Below are 21,529 nucleotides of genomic sequence, written 5' to 3'. Positions count from 1 at the left end.
TGGACCACCTTACTGTGGCACCCCAGCATGTGCCCTTTGGGCAGCAACCCTAGGTTGCCACAGCACCCAGTTTGCAAACCACTGGGCTAATTCCTGAAAATCTTCTACAGCACATTGTGTGACAGGTCTGTGATATTGGTGCATGGACTTTTATACTAAGCCTGGAGAAACATCTCTTTATACCATGATACCAATACAAATAGCATACACCTTAACTACTTGAAGTCTTTAAGGGAGAACGTTATTTGTTTTGCTGTTGTTTAAAAAGATTAATACAACATTTATTACAACAAAACAGTTATATTGTGGTATTATTTACTATTGGAAAATTTAGACTGCCATAAATGCTGGATGAATATGATATCAGTCACGATTCTGAAGGGCGACTGCTGGGTATACAGCTACATAGCTATTAATAACTTTTACAATTTGTAGTATTAAAAAATAATAATTTGAGAATGCTTTATCTTACATTAGATTTTTTTTTAACGCTAATTTTTATTTAAAAATTACCTTTTTGGCATATAGACACAATTACAGAAAAGAAATAACTATATAAGCATAGAGACAGAGAGTGACACAGACAACTATAAGCTGATGAAATTCAGTTTATTGAATAAAGTGATGCTGGCTAATACATTGTAACTGTCAGCTGTCACCCTGGGAGGCCCAGTTTATCTGTATTTGGAAACCAGGGTAGAGGACACTGCAGAGAGGAACTTGTCCCAGGCAGCTTGGGCAGTAGCTGTGAATTCCTTAGGGTAGTGGACAGCCAGGGTCACTTGGATGGAGTGAGACAGCAGCTGCAAGATAAACACATTCTTATTTGTAATTGCAGTAATATCTAATAGATGTAAAAAAAATGGGCTCTATTCGGGAAATAGTGAAAGCCCTGTTTAACTGAAAATAGGGCTTTACACTGCTTCGTTCTACTTGTGAAGTGGATTGCCGTGGAGATGTTCATGACTTCTCGAGCAGCACCCTCACTCCCTGTCTGGAGAGGGGGCGCCCTGAGGGATTCATACATGAAAATGTCAGTTTTCTGATTCCTCTGCTGCTTACAGATTCGCCATCTCAGGATAGCATAAGCTGTACTGCAAAATGAAAAGAGCAGGGAAGTTGAATACTTCCCTGACCTCTGCTTGGCACCCGGTGCTGGCTCTACCCCCTTTAGACCAGCGGCCTTTGCAGCAGGTCTGACGTGACCAGCTGATTTCAGACACCGGCACATGCTAGAGGGAAGAAGACATATGGGCTCCCGATATATCTGTCTTCATACGGCTTACATGGACCGTGGAGGGGCCATTTACCGGAGGATGACTTCAGACAGGTAAGTGTACATGAAAGGCTACAAAATATCACTATATATTGCATCGATGTGAAGCTATATATAGTGGTATTTTTCGGAAGCCAGTTCATGTTCTACATGAATAGACCCCAATGTCTTTGAATCTGCACATAATTCATTTATACATGGCTTTATTTATAAATTGTGCATTGTAATATCAAAAATTCTCTATATCTCCATTAATACAGTGACAAAGATGAATGAAACACTCACTCTGAAGTTACCAGGGTCAACTCTGAGCTTCTGAGCATGAAGGTCACTGAGGGAGGACAGAGCATGTTCAATGTCATCCAGGTGGTGGGCAGCATCTCCAATGGCTCTCACAACCTTTCCTCCATGGTTATGGAGATCCTTGGAGTCATGGCTCAGGTCAAAATGGTTGAAGTAGGTTTTGGTCTGAGGAAAGCTCAGGAACAGCCTATATGGAATTAAAAGATATAATTAATACTGAAGAGGTGACTGTGGTGTTTGAAAAATAGTATTCAATTTTGATGCTAATCCCAGTTACCTTTTTAGTCTGAGGGGTAAATTTACTAAAGTGAGAGTTTTTAGAAGTGCGTTTTAAAAGTGATCTTGCCCATAGCAACCAATCAGATTCTACTTAATATTTAACTAGCACCTTCAAGAAGATAATAGATATAATCTGGTTGCTATAGGCAACATCACTTTTAAAACTCACTTCTAAAAACTCTCACGTTAGTAAATGTACCCCTTATACTGTAAATCTAAAAGATAATGAACAGTAAAAGTGAATTACCTTTTACATTTACAGTATATGTAAATCTTTTGGGAAATTCTAACTGCACATTTGTATCTACTATACTATAGAGCAAGTTGTGAAAAAATAACTCATTCAGAAAAATTAGAAAAATAAGGACAATCTGGTTTTCCTCACTGTGTTCTGCAGACAATAAATAAATCTTTGCACAATATATGCTAACATAAACTTATCAGTAACAGAAAATGTTCAGGTTCCCATGTTACGTTTAGTGTAACATATTTTGGGTAGAAGTATCATGAAGTTACATCAAATATGCAAATATTATAATTAGCATGTATAATAATATCCAGTTTTACAGACAAGATATGTAATTTCATTCACATTAATAAGTTCTATTCTTTTTTATAATAAAAAGCATAACAAAAACAGCAAAATACATGGTAATTACAAGTTGTGAAACCACAGTTTAGATACAGGATACTGCGTACGCTACTGAAATTATAAGGATATTAGGGGCGAGGTGCAGAAAAATGCGGGTTTGACCGCATTTCTCATATGCACCAAGCCCCGGAATGCAAAGTACTCTGGGGTTTGGATGCGGTGGGTAACGCCGTCTCCTGATGGTGTTACCCTATAGAAGCCTATGGGCTTCTATTGGGAGTGTGCTGTGAGAGGGATCCAGTCAGATCCCTCCCAGCACTCAAAGGACCGCTCTTACCAAGAGAGTTGACCTTTGCGCTTTCCTTCATGCATACCGGAGTTACCAACGCCAGCATGCATGCAAAAAGCAGTGGGATGCAATGGGATGGAATGCGATGCGTCATATAGGACTTCTATATATATACATTCATGAGGCTGTAGGCCGAGAAAAATCAGAGGTTACAACTCATATCCAGAAATATTCCTTATAATACACAGGATTTCCTAATGAGCACTGACGTGATTAAAACTCACTGATTATGGACAAAGTTTATACAATTATTATTTACAGTTTATACATATAGTAGTGTCACTTGTGTATTATGAAAGCAGAAGAAGGAATAAAGAATAAATCTGGAGATGTTTTGAATTTGTCACTGAGTACTATAAAGGTAATAGTGAATATGTTAAAAATAAGAAGATGGTTTAGTTATTTATTACCTCTCCAGGGCCTCTGCCCCAATATCATCAGCATGGCCTTCCACCTTTGCCCAGATGGCGTTGATGGCTGCCTTTTCAGCTTCAGAGAAAGTCATGGTTGCCTCAGGGTTAGTGCTGGTGACTTGGACAATGCAATTTTCCTGCACTTTTAAAGAGAATGGATTTAAAATAACCTGAGCTAAACCCATTTCCATTGGCTAGCATTTTCGTTACACCCATATTGTTATCTGTAAAACAAAAAATGCAGTCAGGGATCTATACTGCCTGATATAGTGACTTATCTCTTTATCTCAACATACAGTAAGCACAGTATGCAAAATATAGCATGTAACATATTGTGGTAATAGTGTTTGTAAGCTGATAACACTATACTCTGTCTGCTGATCTATACAGCTGGTATTGTCTTAAATAATGTATATATCTTAAATATATCTAGACTTCCATTTCAATTACCTTTGCTTTCTGCTTTTAGTATATGTACTATGCAACATTAAAGAAAATTTCACAAATAGTCCATTTTTCCTAATATGTCAACAGTGCAAATTATTTACATACAATACTATTTAAAAGTATTATTTTTCATTTTCTGTGGTGCCATTGATCTGCACAAAATAAGCTGTCTTATTGGAAACTTGGTAATAAATAATTTGCACCTACTAATATTAACTAATGTTACCTAATAATTTTACAGGGTGGATTTAATTCAGCCCAAAGTTTCATCACAACCTTGCTCGCCGTGCAGATGCGCAGATTTCCAGTTATTATGGTATGGACATCCTGCTTGTTTCTTGCTCGTAAAACAAGTGAGATTTACCTTTACTGATATCCGGCAATGAATTAGAAAGTTGCTGTTTCTGCAAAAAAAAAAAAATCTTTATATTAGCAAAAAAGAAACGAAAGAGTCTGTATATTAACGGTGCAGTTGTACTGTATGGGATGAATGTTATTAGGTGCGAGTTGGGTCCTGTAACCCATTCTCATGGTGAACTAGTGCCGTGAATTGAATTTGCAATCCAATTCCAAACTCGCATTGTATTTTCTGTGGAAATTGTGTATTTCTGAGTACACCCCACTGAGCAGGTGAAAATGTAGGAAAATCTTTATTTTAATGTAAATATGTCAGGGCACATGGGCTGATTCTGCGGATTGCGCAGATTGGTATCCTCACGCAAATTCCCGATTATCGGGAATCTGCTCATGGCTGCAATGGTGATCCCAGGCTGCGAGCTTGGCCGCAGAGCTGGGATCGCAGATGCTGACAGGAGGCATCTCTTCACTTCAGACTCCTCCTGCAGCATTCAAATTTTAGCTAGATGGAATTGCAAAGCCGCTTGTGTGTGGCTTTGCAATTCCGTCTGCTGCTAAATCAGACCACAGTGCAGAACCTCTGGTACATCCTTCCAATGAATAATCATGGACTTGGAGGGGCTTAAATAGCAAAATTTGGCCAATAAAGACAAGTCAGTTTCTCTAAAAAGCTCAATAATGGGTTAGATGTTGCACAGATATGTGGAGGTGTGAATTATGCAGGACAGGTATGTTTGAGGTGTAAATTATGTGAGCAGGGCCAGTTCTAGCTCAGGGCGAAAGTTCCCAGTTGCGCCCCCCCCCCCCAAAAAAAAAATAAAAATAAAGAAATAACTTATTTTAGGTGCAAATCCTCTGCACGCACGCTTCCAGAAAGGGGGTGTGTCCTTGCGGAACACCCCCGATTCAGCACACTGTGGGGCATGCCCAGCACTTACCGAGGTGCTGGGTTTCCCCCACGCTCTCCCCTCATGGCGAATAATTGCCATGCGCAGTAAAGCGCCTTACACAGTATGTCTTACCATTGGCGCAACTAGAGTTCTGGTAATGGGTTGTCCCAGTTTTAGCACGATTTGAGATACTGGAAAAAAAACACCAGTGGCGTCCGTCCCAGTGGTGTCACCTGGTGCAGGGAGGTGCCACGCGCCGCCGAAAAGGTGGCGTGGCCTTGTGAATATGGGGCATGGTCTCTTGAGAAGGGGCAATGGCCTCGCAGCCTGAACCCCAGTGGTCTGGTGTGTGGAAGAAGTACGGGTGAGCACTATGCAGTGCCTGCTCCCTCACACTGTCAGGAGCCGAGTGCTGCATTCAATGCTACAGTGCAGCATCCGGCTCCTGTCACATTGGTGTCACCCCTAAGCGGGTTTTTGGGACCCCAGTCAGTTTGAAAGTCTTTTCTTACCTATACGGTGGTTTCTCTGCAACAGGGAACCTCTGGCTAATTTGAGCCTCACTGGGCAGCGTCTTCAGCTGGTATTCACTATTCATGTAGGAGATAACATTGTCTGGAAGATGCCTGTTTATGTAGAAATATAACCCATGTCATCAGCATAACCAGATAATATATACTGTAGTAACAGAAGCTTTTGTGCAGGAAAAATGAGAATTTTCCTGATCAAACTTCTGTGTCTCTCCAGGCTCCCTTGTGTCTCTCCAGGCCCTTCCAATGTCTCCATCCCCAGGCCCCTCTGTGGTTCTCCAGGCTCTCTGTGTTTCTTTATCTCCAGGCCTCCATTTCTCTCCATCCCCAGGAGCCCCTGGGCCTCTCCATCCTCAGGCCCACATGTGGCTCTCAGCCTTATTCCACCAGCCCCAGTGTGCGTCTCTCTGCCCATTCCCCCGACCCCAGTGTCTGCCTCTCAGCCCCAGTGTGCATCACTGCCCCAGTGAGTCTCTCAGTCCCATTCCCCCGGCCCCAGTGTGCATCTCTCAGCTCCATTCCCCCTGCCTCAGTGTGCGTCTCTCTGCCCCAGTGAGTCTCTCATCCCCATTCCCCCAATTTGCATCTCTCAGCCCCATTCTCCTGTCCCTAATGTGCGTCTCTCTGCCTCATTCCCCCAAACCCAGTGTGCTTCTCTCAGCCCCAGTGTGCATCTCTCAGCCCCAGTGTGTGTCTCTCTGCCCCAGTGCGTCTTTCTGCCCCATTCCCCCGACACCAGTGTGTGTCTCTCAGCCCCATTCCCCTGGCCCCAGTGTGCATCTCTTTGCCCCATTCCCCCAGCCACAGTGTGCATCAGCGTCATTCCCCAGCCCATGTCACCCAAGTCCTGAGTTAACTACAACCCCCCAGCCCTTTGCAGTCAGCTCCAATCTTCCCCCTAGCCCCTTGTGCAGTCAGCTCCAATCCCCCACAGCCCTGTGCAGTTAGCTCAAACCATACCCCCCAGCCCACTGTGCAGTAAGCTCCAATCCCCCCTCAGCCCTGTGCAGTCAGCTCCAATCCCCCCCAGCCCTGTGCTTTAGCTCCAACCTTCCTCCTCTGCCCCCTGTGCAGTCAGCTCCAATCCCCCCTCAGCACTATGCACAACTCCAATCCCCCCTCCCCCTCAGCCATGTGCAGTCAGCTCCAATCCCCCCAGTGCTGTTCAGTTAGCTCCAACCTTCCTCCCCAGCCCTCTGTACAGTCATCTCCAATCCCCCCTTAGCACTGTGCACAGCTCCAATCCCCCCTCAGCACTGTGCACAGCTCCAATTCCCCCTCCCCCCATCAGCACTGTGCACAGCTCCAATCCCCCCTTAGCACTTTGCATAGCTCCAATCCCCCTCACCCTCAGCACTGTGTACAGCTCCAATCCCCCCTCAGCACTGTGCACAGCTCCAATCCCCCCTCCCCCATCAGCACTGTGCACATCTCCAATCCCCCTCAGCACTGTGCACAGCTCCAATCCCCCATCCCCCCCTCAGCACTGTGCACAGCTCCAATCCCCCCTCCCCCCTCAGCACTGTGCACAGCTCCAATTCCCCTCCCCCATCAGCACTATGCACAGCTCCATTCCCCCCTCAGCACTGTGCATATCTCCAAAACCCCCTCCCCCCCTCAGCACTGTGCACAGCTCCAATCTCCCCTCTCGCGTCAACACTGTGCACATCTCCAATCACCCCTCCCCCTTCAGCACTGTGCACAGCTCCAATCCCCTCTCAGCACTGTGCATAGCTCCAATCCCCCCTCCCCCCTCAGCACTGTGCACAGCTCCAATCCCCCCTCCCCCCCAACATTGTGCACAGATCCAATACCTCCTCAGCACTGTGCACAGCTCTAATCCCCCTTCAACACGGCTGTACACAGCTCCAATCCCCCCTCCCCTCTCAACACTGTGCACAGCTCCAATCCCCCCTCCCACTTAGCACTGTGTACAGCTCCAATGCCCCCTCTCTGCAGTCACTGCCAGCACTTACCTGCTGCTCCTCTGTTTTGCTGCTTGTGGCAAGAGCTGCTGCTGGGCATGCGCAGCAGCTCCCCCAGTGGCCATTTTCTTTTTTAGTGAACTGGGCTAATGGGTGGTCCTGTGCACCCCCAGACCACCCCCCAGTTTCACCTATGTGTCTTACACAGTAATGCCCTGTATAATACATTATTATTATTATTATTATTATTATTATTAACAGTTTCTTATATAGAGCAGCATATTCCGTTGCACTTTACAATTGGAACATTAATAGAACAAAACTGGGTAATAACAAACAGATATATAGGTAGGAAGGCCCTGCTCACAAGCTTACAATCTTAAGGGAAATAGGCATTGATACACAAGGATAGGTTCTATATATTGCATTTTGGTCCAGCCAGAATGCAGTTATTTGGTTGGCTGCATGATCCAGTCACACAGGAATATCGACCAAATGTCATGAGGATGTGAGAGAAAGACGATGTGTGAGATTGTGTGTGGACTGTAAAAGGGGATGTAATTAGATATGGAAGCTATGAAGGTTATGTGGGATGTTCTGTAATCTGATAAGCTTTCCTGAAGAGGTGAGTTTTCAGGGAACGCTTGAAGGATTGGAGACTAGAGGAAAGTCTTATTGTGTGAGGTAGGTTATTCCATACAGTGGGTGCAGCGAGAAGAAAGTCCTGTAACCATGAATGGGAGCAAGTAATGCATGGGGATGAGAGACGCAGATCTTGTGCTGAGCGGAGAGGTCGGGTTGGGAGATATTTTGAGATGTGTATGTTGGTGTGGTTTGGTTAATAGCCTTATGTGTAAGTGAAAGTATTTTGTATTGAATACGGTAGAAAACCGGCAACCAATGGAGGGACTGACAGAGCGGGGCAGCAGAAGAAGAACGTTTCGTAAGGGACATAAGCCTTGCAGCTGCATTCATAATGGATTGTAATGGTGATAGCCTGTTTTTGGGAAGACCAGTAAGGAGGCTATTGCAATAGTCAATGCGGGAAATAATAAGTGCATGGATTAGAGTTTTTGCAGTGTCTTGTGTGAGATATGGTCAAATTTTGGATATGTTTTTTAAATGTATGTAACATGATTTTGAGACAGATTGAATATGGGGAACAAAGGACAGTTCAGAGTCAAGGATGACACCAAGGCAGCGAGCTTGTGGGGCGGGGTGGATGGTCAAGGTATCAACAGTGATAGAGAGATCAGGTTGGTAACTGTTATTGGCTGGTGGAAATATAATTAATTCTGTTTTAGAAATATTAAGTTTCAGGTGGCGAGATGACATCCAATTATGCCACACGCAGTAATGCCCTGTATAACACATGCCACACACAGTAATGCCCTGTATAATACATTGTGCCACACACAGTAATTCCATTTATAATACATTATCCCCAATTCAAATGATGCCACACAGTAGTCCCTTATTCATTTTATGACACACAGTGGTGCCCTTTTACACAATGCCCAAATTAGTGTCCCTTACACACAAGGCCCATAGTAGTAGTTCCCTAATACAATGCCCACAGTAGTAGTGACCCTTATACAATGCCCACAGTAGTGGTGCCCCCCATGCAGTGCCCCCATTAGTAGTGCCCACAGTGGTAATGCCCCCATTGGTAATGCCCTAAGATGTAATGCCCCCATTGGTAATGTCACCAATACTAGTGCCCAAATTGGTAATGATCCCATTAGAAGTGCCCCAGTAGTAATGCCCCCTATTAGTGCCACCAGTAGTAATGTCTCCTATAGTAATCTCCCCTATAGTAGTGCCCCAATTAGTAATGCCCCCAGTAGTAATGCCCCCTATAGTAGTGATGCCCCCAATAGTAGTGCCCCCTATAGTAGTGCCCCATTGATAATGCCCCCAATAGTAGTGTCCCCAGTGGTAATGCTCCCTATAGTACTGCCCACAGTAGTAATGCCCCCTATAGTAGTGTCCCGTATAGTAACCATGGTTGAGCACAGGTGGTTAAATCAAATTGACCAAGGTACTAATTAAGTCACATGTGCTCAGCCTTGGATATATCTAAAACTAGAACTGTTGGAGAGCCTTGAGGACCACGTTTGAAAACCTCTGCATTACATAATGTCACTGGTTGACATAATGGTACTGGGACCCTATGCTGCATGTCTCCCAGCTATAATAGCAAAAGCCCAGGCTGGTTCATGTTTAAAGAGAAGTGTGCTACTGTGCAGACTTCAGTTTTCCTGTCCTCCAGCGAGGCTTCATGTTTTCTCCCAAGACAGTCACCACAGTCATTACTGAGCATGTGCAGGGATCATCTTGTCTTTACTGTGAAAGAGTGACTAGATTTGCCGAAAGTAGGTGGAGTGGGTACTGTTTAAACAGGGCCCAGGCTTCTTGGAGAGGCCCAGCAGGGACCCGGGTCAGTTGCTGTAAGGAACATTTGTCCCTCTCAGCATCACTGCAGAGGGCAGAGCTATGGTAAGCTGCTGAGAGGGATATTCACATTGTCCCCATTTGCAGTGGAGCTCGGCCACTCCCCAGTGATATGATTGGCCCAGCGCTGGGAGCCAGTCATTTCGGGAGCCGGGGATCATGTGACTGAGAGTGAGAGCATGGCAGTCATAAATCCAACAGAGCCCACTGAGGTACCACACACCACCCCTTGCAGCGCTCTTGTGACGCTTCCCCAGTAGCATGCAGTGCTGCACATGGGATTTTTTTTTATTTTTGGATGAGGGCATAGTCACACCTCTCTGATTTTGGTCATGCCCCTATCCAGTACCTGGGCCTATCCCCACTGTCTGAGAGTGAGATGATGGGAGACTGAAGTCTCCTACTTAGCTCCTAGAGAGAACCTGGTTAATACCTTTTATAAAGCTGTTCCAACATCCCTGTATGGCTACCCATTTGCAGCATACACTCACCAGCTGGTGGGATGTATAGAACCCTACTCCGCTCAGGCTCCACTCCATTACCATTGTACATGTAACCAGTGGCGGCTCCTTACCTGACTGGACAGGAGGTCTGCAGTGCACATCCTCCCTCTCTTCCCTTGCCATCTCGGTGATTGACAGGTGATGTCACCAGTAGGCGAGGCTTAAGTGTGGCATATGTGGGGGCGTGGCTTAAGCCCAGAGCTGTTGCTAGGCTACCAGACAGGCTGGCTTTTAGCTGCAGCCCCTATGAGCCAGATAGTACAATGAGTAAGTGCTATCTTTCAATAAACCAACACCACTGGATAAGTAACTAGGATGTTCACAGTTTGATACATCTGCTGGTGTGTGTCTATATAACTCTGCAATATTATCGCCTGCACACACATCATTTCCAGCAGGTTATGGCCCAGGCACACATGTGTAAAGCACCCAGACCCAGACATACAAGCTATTAGAGACGCCGGCTGGGATGTACTTACCTTGAGGAGTATATTCCGCCAGTCACCACAAAAACATGCGATTTGTATCACAAAGTATCAATCAACATCGACAGCACACCCCCTTTGGTGCAAGACCCGGAGCGATGGAGAGCCCGTCGCTCGCCGGGTCTCGCACATGCGCATGACGGAGCTCTCTCCGTCGTGCGCATGTGCAGTGGGGGAACATCGACCCGCTTGCGAGCGTCCTGCCGCTCGCGAGCGGGTCTGAATGACCCCCTCTGTCCTTAAATTTGTTCCAAGCCCCCTATACGATCTTGGTTAAATATTACATATATTGACGGGGGTGCAGCCCTAATCAACTGAATTGAATCAAATATTAAAAAAGAAAAAGGGAGTTGTTGGTAATGGGCGCACAAGAGATTTGAGTAACAAAGTAAAATTTAACTTTTATTGGTTATTACCTAAAATGAATATCCCCAATCAAAGGGGAAAATACTGTGAAATATAAGGTTTAAAAGAATGATATCAAACAAAACATACATATAATAAAAAAAAAAGATCCACCAATGTGTTGTTGTGCAAAATGTATTGATATTTATACAAATGTCATATGGAAGGAATCATTACGTATACTTGTCTATAATATTGATAATTTCCTATCCAAAGAAAATTGCTATGATATATAAGCGGCCAAACATCCACTCCTTGTTAGCAATTTTCTTTGACATATGACATTTGTATAAATAATATCAATACATTTTGCACAACAACACTTTGGTGGATTTGCCTTTTTTTATTATATGTATGTTTTGTTTGATATCATTCTTTTAAACCTTATATTTCACAGTATTTTCCCCTTTGATTGGGGATATTCATTTTAGGTAATAACCAATAAAAGTAAAATTTTACTTTGTTACTCAAATCTCTTGTGCACCCATTACCAACAACTCCCTTTTTCTTTTTTAATATCTCCTCCTCCTCCCTGCACCCAGAAGAATAATAGGAGAAGGAGGTGGAGGGCCAAGGAGCCCGCAGGAGGCTGAGGTGAGCGGGGCCTGCAGTGAGAGGTGCTGGGCGACTGTGGCGCAGCAAGGTGGCGGGGAGCGGGATGTGGTAAGAAGCCCACAGGCTTCTATAGGGTAACACCAGAAAAACTTGGCGTTACCCTCCGCATTGAAAATTGGGCGGCCGGGGCTTAGTACATATGAAAATACAGTTAAAAAGCAGAAAACTGGGTTTTTACCGCATTTTTCTTTTAGAACATCCCGGCCACCCAGAGCAGCACACAGACTCAAGCACACGTGTAGTGCAGACTGCATAAAAACACAGAGTGAAGACACAGATTGTTTCTAGTACAGTATAGAAGCAGGGAAGCTGTTTAAAATACTGAAGCTGCACAGTTATGTCTGTAATAAGGATAAATACAGGAGCACTTGTGGCTGTGGTAGCTTCTTATAATTATCCCATGCATCAAAATATGGTACTCAGCTTAGATGCTCACAAAAGCATTCAATATGGTCTAATGGCCTCATCTATTAAGGGTATTGGAGGTACAGGGATTTAACATTTATTACAACAAAACAATTAAATTGGGGTATTATGTACTATTGCAAATGAATATTAGACTTTGCCATAAATGCTGGATGAATATGAAATTGGTCAAAATTCTGAAGACCGGAGTGCTGGGTATAAAGCTACATAATAACCTTTCTTATATGTAATATTAATAATAAATACCAAATTTGATAATGCTCTATTTTACTATTTTACATTTGATTATTAGGTTTTTTTAACACTAATTTTCCTTTTAAAATTACCTTTTTGATAGACACAATTACAAATAGTTTAATAAATGAATAGTTTATTGAATAAAGTGATGCTGGCTAAGACATTGTAACTCTCAGGAGGCCCAGGGTGGAGGACATTGCAGTGAGGAATTTGTCCTAGGCAGCTTGGGCAGTATTCGTGTCCTTGGTGGTCCTTAGGGTAGTGGACAGCCAGGGTCACTTGGATGGTGTAAGACAGCAGTTGCAAGTCAGGCAAGTGGTTAAGAGGTTCATTTTTTAGTTTGAAACAATCCCCTTTTTTAATCATGTTTGTGCTGTGCATACCCACCAAAAATGTTTATATGTCCATCTTTATAGAGATCTTTTTATATTCCTTACTTATGTGGTTGGTGTTGACTTAATAATAATGTGAGTTCTTAGCATTCTTATTTGTGGCACTACTTGTCCCAGTAAGCCCTAGGGGTAAATTTACTAAGATTCGAGATAGGTCGAGATGACCATCTCGGGTGATTTATTGATTTTTTTCCCTGCTTGCAAATGTACTAAAGGCAAAGTCGGGTGAGTTAGAGAGAGATTTCTCTCATCTCACTTGTAAAACTCGGGTGAGATAGCAATCTCAAATCTTATCACCATCGGGCCAAATCAGAAGTACTTTTCACCTAAAACATACATCTCTCAAATTTACCAAAAATCGGGATGACAAGCTCAGGTGAGATAGGTGGAAACTCTCTGTCCAAATCACTTTTCAAACTCCCGACCTCCTGAGCTGCGAGATGGTCAGAAACATACACAAATCATTGTGATTTGTGTGTGTTTCTTTCTGTAAATTGTTAAAATAGGGTTAATTTGTTAAAAAAAAGATGTGATGTTCCCCCCCCCCAAAGACTAACCAGCCTCGAGCTTGCCAGCCTGTCCTGGTTCTTAACATTACAGGGAACAAAATGTGTAGGTATCCACTGTAATGTAAGAACCAGCACACAGGCAGCAAGGACAGAGCTGGTTTTAAATATACGGAGAAAAAAAATGACGTCAGGTCCCCCATATTTTTAAAATCAGCCCTGGACCCTTTCTAACGGGGGACTGATGCCACAGCCAGGGGTGCCCTTTCACCGGGCCCCCCAGCCACAGCATCAACCCTGACCATTAAGCAGCCCAGACCAGGGATCCCTGGTGAGTTGGTGATCCCCCAATAAAGGGGTCACCCTCTCCAGGGCACCCCTGGCCTAGGATGATAGCCCAGGGCTATCCCCGCCACCCCTGGGTGGTGGGTGGCGGGTTGATAATGTAAGGTGTAGTGTAAAAATTTAATTTTTCATCATTGTCTTTACAGTGGAACTACATGTCCCAGCAAGCCTCCCCCGCATGCTGGTACTTAGAGAACCATAAGTACCAGCATGCAGGGCATTAAGGGCCCACTGGTACCTGTAGTTCACCTGTAAAGAAATGGTTAAAAAAAACAGACAACACACCGTGATAATAAAGCTTCACACCGTGATAAGAAAACACTGCAATCTCGGGTTAGTAATCTCTTGCAAAACGAGTTGCTTGGGAGAGATATGTTCTGCTTCACCATCGGCCAACTCGTTTAGCCTCAAATTGCTTGTTGGTAAAATTGGTCAAATGAAAGGGATTAAATCACCCGAATTTTGGCGCGTTCCAGCGAGATAAATCATTTGAAAATCGGGACCATCTCGAATCTTAGTAAATTTATCCCCTAGAGTCATACATTGCTTGAGTATGCTAGTAGTTGTAGAGCTACAAGTGCCAGCATGTCCTCATATTGAGGGCCTACAGAGACCTATAGTGCAACCTAGAACTATACTGTAAGGCTGGTACCCACTACACAATACATTTGATGATTTGTCGCTTTGGGGCAAATCGGAATGACAAATCGTGCAGTGTAAATGCCCGATTGTGTGCTCCTGTGGGTCGCATGCGATATTGTGTGATCAGCCGCATACGGGCTGTGTAGTTTCATTAAATCATAGTTTATTTAATCTTCTAGTGTGTACCGGTAATCTTGCATGGTCCGGGGCGAAGGCAAATTGCCCCGGCCATCAGCAAGATTGCCAGTCATCTAGTGTGTACCCAGCGTAAAAAAACAGAGGACATAGTAGAAAATATCTAAATACTCCACCGGTCTCTTAATCATGATATTAAGAATATTAATTCTTAATACAGGTTGAGTCTCCCATATCCAAATATTCCGAAATACGGAATATTCCGTAATATGGAATTTTTTTGGCATGACTGAGATAGTGAAACCTTTGATTTTTGATGGTTCAATGTACACAAACTTTGTCTAAGGCACAAATTATTAAAAATATTGTATCAAATTACCTTCAGGCTGTGTGTAGAAGGTGTACTGTAAATGAAACATAAATTAATTTCATTTCTGTACACAAACTTTGTTTGAGCCACAAAATTATTGAATATATTGTATAAAATTACCTGCAGGCTGTGTGTATAAGGTGTATATAACACATAAATGCATTCTGTGTGTATATTTGGGTCCCATTCCCAAGATATTTCATTATGATATACAATTATTCCAAAATACAGAATATTCCGTTTTCCAAATACCCCTGGTCCCAAGCATTTTGGAAATGAGAGACTCAACCTGTATTGTACCTTTTGTTACTAATTCCCATAAATGCCTTGAATAAAAGATCTTTTGGTTCAGCTATTAATTTCCACAGCATCAAGCTTTCCCTGGCACTGTTAACAGGATGAGGACAGGATGTATCAAGCATCGCATTATGGATGCGATACATCCCCCCACTTACCGCGTGCATATGGCGATAATAATGGCGGTATGCATGTACAAATGTGATTGCAATCGCAAAGGACAGTTCTTCCAAAAATAACTATCCTTTGCAAATAGGGGACTTTGGGGTTTCATGACCCGGGAGTCCTTCAGCGCATGTGTACACTAACACGGGAGCTGTAGGGGACACTGGGATGGATCCAAAGTATTTTATTGAGACATTACTAAAAAAAATATTAGGTTAAGTGAATTGTGCTTACTGTACCTGTCATCCATATGTTCAGTTATGTGATGGTGGTCAGGGTTAGGCTTCACTGATTTTGCCTTTCACATTGACCATAAGTAATTTGATCTGATCCTGGTCCACCAACCCGTGGCACCCAAGCATGTGCCCTTTGGGCAGCAACCCTAGGTTGCCGCAGCACCCAGTTTGCAAACCACTGGGCTAATTCCTGAAAATCTTCTACAGCACATTGTGTGACAGGTCTGTGATATTGGTGCATGGACTTTTATACTAAGCCTGGAGAAACATCTCTTTATACCATGATACCAATACAAATAGCATACACTTTAACTACTTGAAGTCTTTAAGGGAGAACGTTATTTGTTTTGCTGTTGTTTAAAAAGATTAATACAACATTTATTACAACAAAACAGTTATATTGGGGTATTATTTACTATTGGAAATAAAAATTTAGACTGCCATAAATGCTGGATGAATATGATATCAGTCATGATTCTGAAGGGCGACTGCTGGGTATATAACTACATAGCTATTAATAACTTTTACAATTTGTAGTATTAAAAAATAATAATTTGAGAATGCTTTATTTTACATTAGATTTTTTTAATGCTTATTTTTATTTCAAAATTTCCTTTTTGGCATATAGACACAATTACAGAAAAGAAATAACTATATAAGCATAGAGACAGAGAGTGACACAGACAACTATAAGCTGATGAAATTCAGTTTATTGAATAAAGTGATGCTGGCTAATGCATTGTAACTGTCAGCTGTCACCCTGGGAGGCCCAGTTTATCTGTATTTGGAAACCAGGGTAGAGGACACTGCAGAGAGGAACTTGTCCCAGGCAGCTTGGGCAGTAGCTGTGAATTCCTTAGGGTAGTGGACAGCCAGGGTCACTTGGATGGAGTGAGACAGCAGCTGCAAGATAAACACATTCTTATTTGTAATTGCAGTAATATCTAATAGATGTAAAAAAATGGGCTGTATTCGGGAAATAGTGAAAAGCCCTGTTTAACTGAAAACGGGGCTTTACACTGCTCCGTTCTACTTGTGAAGTGGATTGCCGTGGAGATGTTCATGACTTCTCGAGCGGCACCCTCACTCCCTGTCTGGAGAGGGGGCGCCCTGAGGGATTCATACATGAAAATGTCAGTTTTCTGATTCCTTTGCTGCTTACAGATTAGCCATCTCAGGATAGCATGCAGCTGTACTGCAAAATGAAAAGAGCAGGGAAGTTGAATACTTCCCTGACCTCTGCTTGGCACCCGATGCTGGCTCTACCCCCTTTAGACCAGAGGCCTTTGCAGCAGGTCTGACGTGACCAGCTGATTTCAGACACCGGCACATGCTAGAGGGAAGAAGACATATGGGCTCCCGATATGTTTGTCTTCATACAGCTTTCATGGACCGTGGAGGGGCCATTTATCGGAGGATGACGTCAGACAGGTAAGTGTACATGAAAGGCTACAAAATATCACTATATATTGCATCGATGTGAAGCTATATATAGTGGTATTTTTCGGAAGCCAGTTCATGTTCTACATGAATAGACCCCAATGTCTTTAAATCTGCACATAATTCATTTATACATGGCTTTATTTATAAATTGTGCACTGCAATATCAAAAATTCTCTATATCTCCATTAATACAGTGACAAAGATGAATGAAACACTTACTTTGAAGTTACCAGGGTCAACTCTGAGCTTCTGAGCATGAAGGTCACTGAGGGTGGACAGAGCATGGTCAAGGTCATCCAGGTGGTGGGCAGCATCTCCAATGGCTCTCACAACCTTTCCTCCGTGGTTATGGAGATCCTTGGAGTCATGGCTCAGGTCAAAATGGTTGAAGTAGGTTTTGGTCTGAGGGAAGCTCAGGAACAGCCTATATGGAATTAAAAGATATAATTAATACTGAAGAGGTGACTGTGGTGTTTGAAAAATACTATTCAATTCTGATGCTAATCCCAGTTACCTTTTTAGTCTTAGGGGTAAATTTACTAAAGTGAGAGTTTTTAGAAGTGCGTTTTAAAAGTGATCTTGCCCATAGCAACCAATCAGATTCTACTTAATATTTAACTAGCACCTTCTAGAAGTTAATAGCTAGAATCTGATTGGTTGCTATAGGCAACATCACTTTTAAAACTCACTTCTAAAAACTCTCACGTTAGTAAATGTACCCCTTATACTGTAAATCTAAAAGATAATGAACAGTAAAAGTGAATTACCTTTTACATTTACAGTATATGTAAATCTATTGGGAAATTCTAACTGCACATTTGTATCTACTATACTATAGAGCAAGTTGTGAAAAAATAACTCATTCAGAAAAATTAGAAAAATAAGGACAATCTGGTTTTCCTCACTGTGTTCTGCAGACAATAAATAAATCTTTGCACAATATATGCTAACATAAACTTATCAGTAACAGAAAATGTTCAGGTTCCCATGTTACGTTTAGTGTAACATATTATGGGTAGAAGTATCATGAAGTTACATCAAATATGCAAATATTATAATAATTAGCATGTATAATTACCAGTTTTACAAACAAGATATGTAATTTCATTCACATTGATAAGTTCTATTCTTTTTTATAATAAAAAGCATAACAAAAACAGCAAAATACATGGTAATTACAAGTTGTGAAACCACAGTTTAGATACAGGATACTGCGTACGCTACTGAAATTATAAGGATATTAGGGGCGAGGTGTGGCAAAATGCGGGTTTGACTGCATTTCTCATATGCACCAAGCCCCGGAATGCAAAGTACTCTGGGGCTTGGATGCGGTGGGTAACGCCGTCTCCTGATGGTGTTACCCTACAGAAGCCTATGGGCTTCTATTGGGAGTGTGCTGTGAGAGGGATCCAGTCAGATCCCTCCCAGCACTCCCTGCAGCGCCTGTGTCACTCTGCACATGACTAGAATCAGTGGCGTCACAAGGGGGGTGCGGGGGGTGCGGTCCGCACTCGGGTGTCACCTGCCGATGGGTGACACCGAAGTGCAGACTCCCCCTCTGGTGACAGGAGCCGGGTGCTGCACTGTAGAATTACGTGCAGCATTCGGCTCCTATCACAGTGAAGGAGCCAGCACTACAAACACACTGGTCCCCGGGGGCAGCCCGCACCTCCTGGACCCCCCCGGAGACGCTAAAACCATGGTTCGGGTGCGCGGCCCCGCCCCCACATGTGAGGCCCCGCCCACTTGTCCCAAGCCCCCGCCCCTTTCCCCGACGCGCGCGGCTGAGCCGCGCTCCTGCTTCTACACCCGCACCGGGTGCAACTAAAGGTGAGGACGCCACTGCTAGAATGATACCAGATGGACTTTTGGGTCTTAGACCCGGAAGTCCTTCATTCTCAAAGGACCGCTCTTACCAAGAGAGTTGACCTTTGCGCTTTCCTTCATGCATACCGGAGTTACCAATGCCAGCATGCATGCAAAAAGCAGTGGGATGCAATGGGATGGAATGCGATGCGTCATATAGGACTTCTATATATATACATTCATGAGGCTGTAGGCCGAGAAAAATCAGAGGTTACAACTCATATCCAGAAATATTCCTTATAATACACAGGATTTCCTAATGAGCACTGACGTGATTAAAACTCACTGATTATGGACAAAGTTTATACAATTATTATTTACAGTTTATACATATAGTAGTGTCACTTGTGTATTATGAAAGCAGAAGAAGGAATAAAGAATAAATCTGGAGATGTTTTGAATTTGTCACTGAGTACTATAAAGGTAATAGTGAATATGTTAAAAATAAGAAGATGGTTTAGTTATTTATTACCTCTCCAGGGCCTCTGCCCCAATATCATCAGCATGGCCTTCCACCTTTGCCCAGATGGCGTTGATGGCTGCCTTTTCAGCTTCAGAGAAAGTCATGGTTGCCTCAGGGTTAGTGCTGGTGACTTGGACAATGCAATTTTCCTGCACTTCTAAAGAGAATGGATTTAAAATAACCTGAGCTAAACCCATTTCCATTGGCTAGCATTTTCGTTACACCCATATTGTTATCTGTAAAACAAAAAATGCAGTCAGGGATCTATACTGCCTGATATAGTGACTTATCTCTTTATCTCAACATACAGTAAGCACAGTATGCAAAATATAGCATGTAACATATTGTGGTAATAGTGTTTGTAAGCTGATAACACTATACTCTATGTCTGCTGATTTATACAGCTGGTATTGTCTTAAATAATGTATATATCTTAAATATATCTAGACTTCCATTTCCATTACCTTTGCTTTCTGCTTTTAGTATATGTACTATGCAACATTAAAGAAAATTTCACAAATAGTCCATTTTTCCTAATGTGTCAACAGTGCAAATTATTTACATACAATACTATTTAAAAGTATTATTTTTCATTTTCTGTGGTGCCATTGATCTGCACAAAATAAGCTGTCTTATTGGAAACTTGGTAATAAATAATTTGCACCCACTAATATTAACTAATTATACCTAATAATTTTACAGGGTGGATTTAATTCAGCCCAAAGTTTCATCACAACCTTGCTCGCCGTGCAGATGCGCAGATTTCCAGTTATTATGGTATGGACATCCTGCTTGTTTCTTGCTCGTAAAACAAGTGAGATTTACCTTTACTGATATCCGGCAATTAATTAGAAAGTTGCTGTTACTGCAAAAAAAATCTTTATATTAGCAAAAAAGAAACGAAAGAGTCTGTATACTAACGGTGCAGTTGTACTGTATGGGATGAATGTTATTAGGTGCGAGTTGGGTCCTGTAACCCATTCTCATGGTGAACTAGTGCCGTGAATTGAATTTGCAATCCAATTCCAAACTCACATTGTATTTTCTGTGGAAATTGTGTATTTCTGAGTGCACCCCACTGAGCAGGTGAAAATATAGGAAAATCTTTATTTTAATGTAAATATGTCAGGACACACGGGCTGATTCTGCGGATGACGCAGATTGGTATCCTCATGCAAATTCCCGATTATCGGGAATCTGCTCATGGCTGCAATGGTGATCCCAGGCTGCGAGCTTGGCCGCAGAGTTGGGATCGCAGATGCTGACAGGAGGCATCTCTTTACTTCAGACTCCTCCTGCAGCATTCAAATTTTAGCTAGATGGAATTGCAAAGCAGCTTGTGTGTGGCTTTGCAATTCCGTCTGCTGCTAAATCAGACCACAGTGCAGAACCTCTGGTACATCCTCCTAATGAATAATCATGGACTTGGAGGGGCTTAAATAGCAAAATTTGGCCAATAAAGACAAGTCAGTTTCTCTAAAAAGCTCAATAATGGGTTAGCTGTTGCACAGATATGTGGAGGGGTAAATTATGTGGGACAGGTATGTTTGAGATGTAAATTATGTGAGCAGGGCCAGTTCTAGACATTGTGGAGCTCAGGGTGAAAGTTCCCAATTGCGCCCCCCCCAAAATAAAGAAATTACTTTTTTTAGATGGCAATCCTCTGCGCACGCGCTTCTGGAAAGGGGGTGTGTCCTTGCAGAACACCCCCAATTCAGCACACTGTGGGGCGTACCCAGCACTTACCGAGGTGCTGGGCTTCCCCCAAGCTCTCCCCTCATGGCGAATAATTGCCATGCGCAGTAAAGCGCCTTACACAGTATGTCTTACACAGTAATGCCTTGTATAATACATTATGCCACATGCAGTAATGCCCTGCATAATACATTATGCCACACACAGTAATGCCCTGTATAACACATTATGCCACACACAGTAATGCCTTGTATAATACATTGTGCCACACACAGTAATTACCTTTATAATACATTATCCCCAATTCAAATTCTGCCACACAGTAGTCCCTTATTCATGTTATGACACACAGTGGTGCCCTTTTACACAATGCCCAAATTAGTGTCCCTTATACACAAGGCCCACAGTAGTAGTGCTCCTAATACAATGCCCACAGTAGTAGTGCCTCTTATACAATGCCCACAGCAGTGATGCCCCTTACACAATGA

General features: G+C 43.0%; 2 protein-coding genes across 2 annotated transcripts; both read right to left on the bottom strand.

The window, feature by feature from the left end:
• Nucleotides 1-592: 592 nt before the first annotated feature.
• On the bottom strand, nucleotides 593-3,351 carry LOC148534505 (hemoglobin subunit alpha-5-like). Its single transcript, XM_088466899.1, has 3 exons — nucleotides 3,210-3,351; nucleotides 1,562-1,766; nucleotides 593-803 (listed from the first exon to the last, which is right to left on the bottom strand). The coding sequence occupies exons 1-3, from the start codon at nucleotides 3,302-3,304 to the stop codon at nucleotides 675-677; spliced, it is 429 nt and encodes a 142-aa protein (XP_088323025.1). The 5' UTR covers nucleotides 3,305-3,351; the 3' UTR covers nucleotides 593-674.
• A 12,915-nt stretch (nucleotides 3,352-16,266) lies between these two features.
• LOC148534504 (hemoglobin subunit alpha-5-like) lies at nucleotides 16,267-19,500 on the bottom strand. Its single transcript, XM_088466897.1, has 3 exons — nucleotides 19,356-19,500; nucleotides 17,237-17,441; nucleotides 16,267-16,477 (listed from the first exon to the last, which is right to left on the bottom strand). The coding sequence occupies exons 1-3, from the start codon at nucleotides 19,448-19,450 to the stop codon at nucleotides 16,349-16,351; spliced, it is 429 nt and encodes a 142-aa protein (XP_088323023.1). The 5' UTR covers nucleotides 19,451-19,500; the 3' UTR covers nucleotides 16,267-16,348.
• Nucleotides 19,501-21,529: the final 2,029 nt, after the last annotated feature.

This window comes from Taudactylus pleione, unplaced genomic scaffold (assembly GCF_031769625.1).
Source record: "Taudactylus pleione unplaced genomic scaffold, aTauple2 ptg000066l, whole genome shotgun sequence".
NCBI lineage: Eukaryota > Metazoa > Chordata > Amphibia > Anura > Myobatrachidae > Taudactylus > Taudactylus pleione.
Note: the sequence above shows the minus strand (reverse complement) of the source record. Positions and strands in the feature narration are given on the sequence as shown.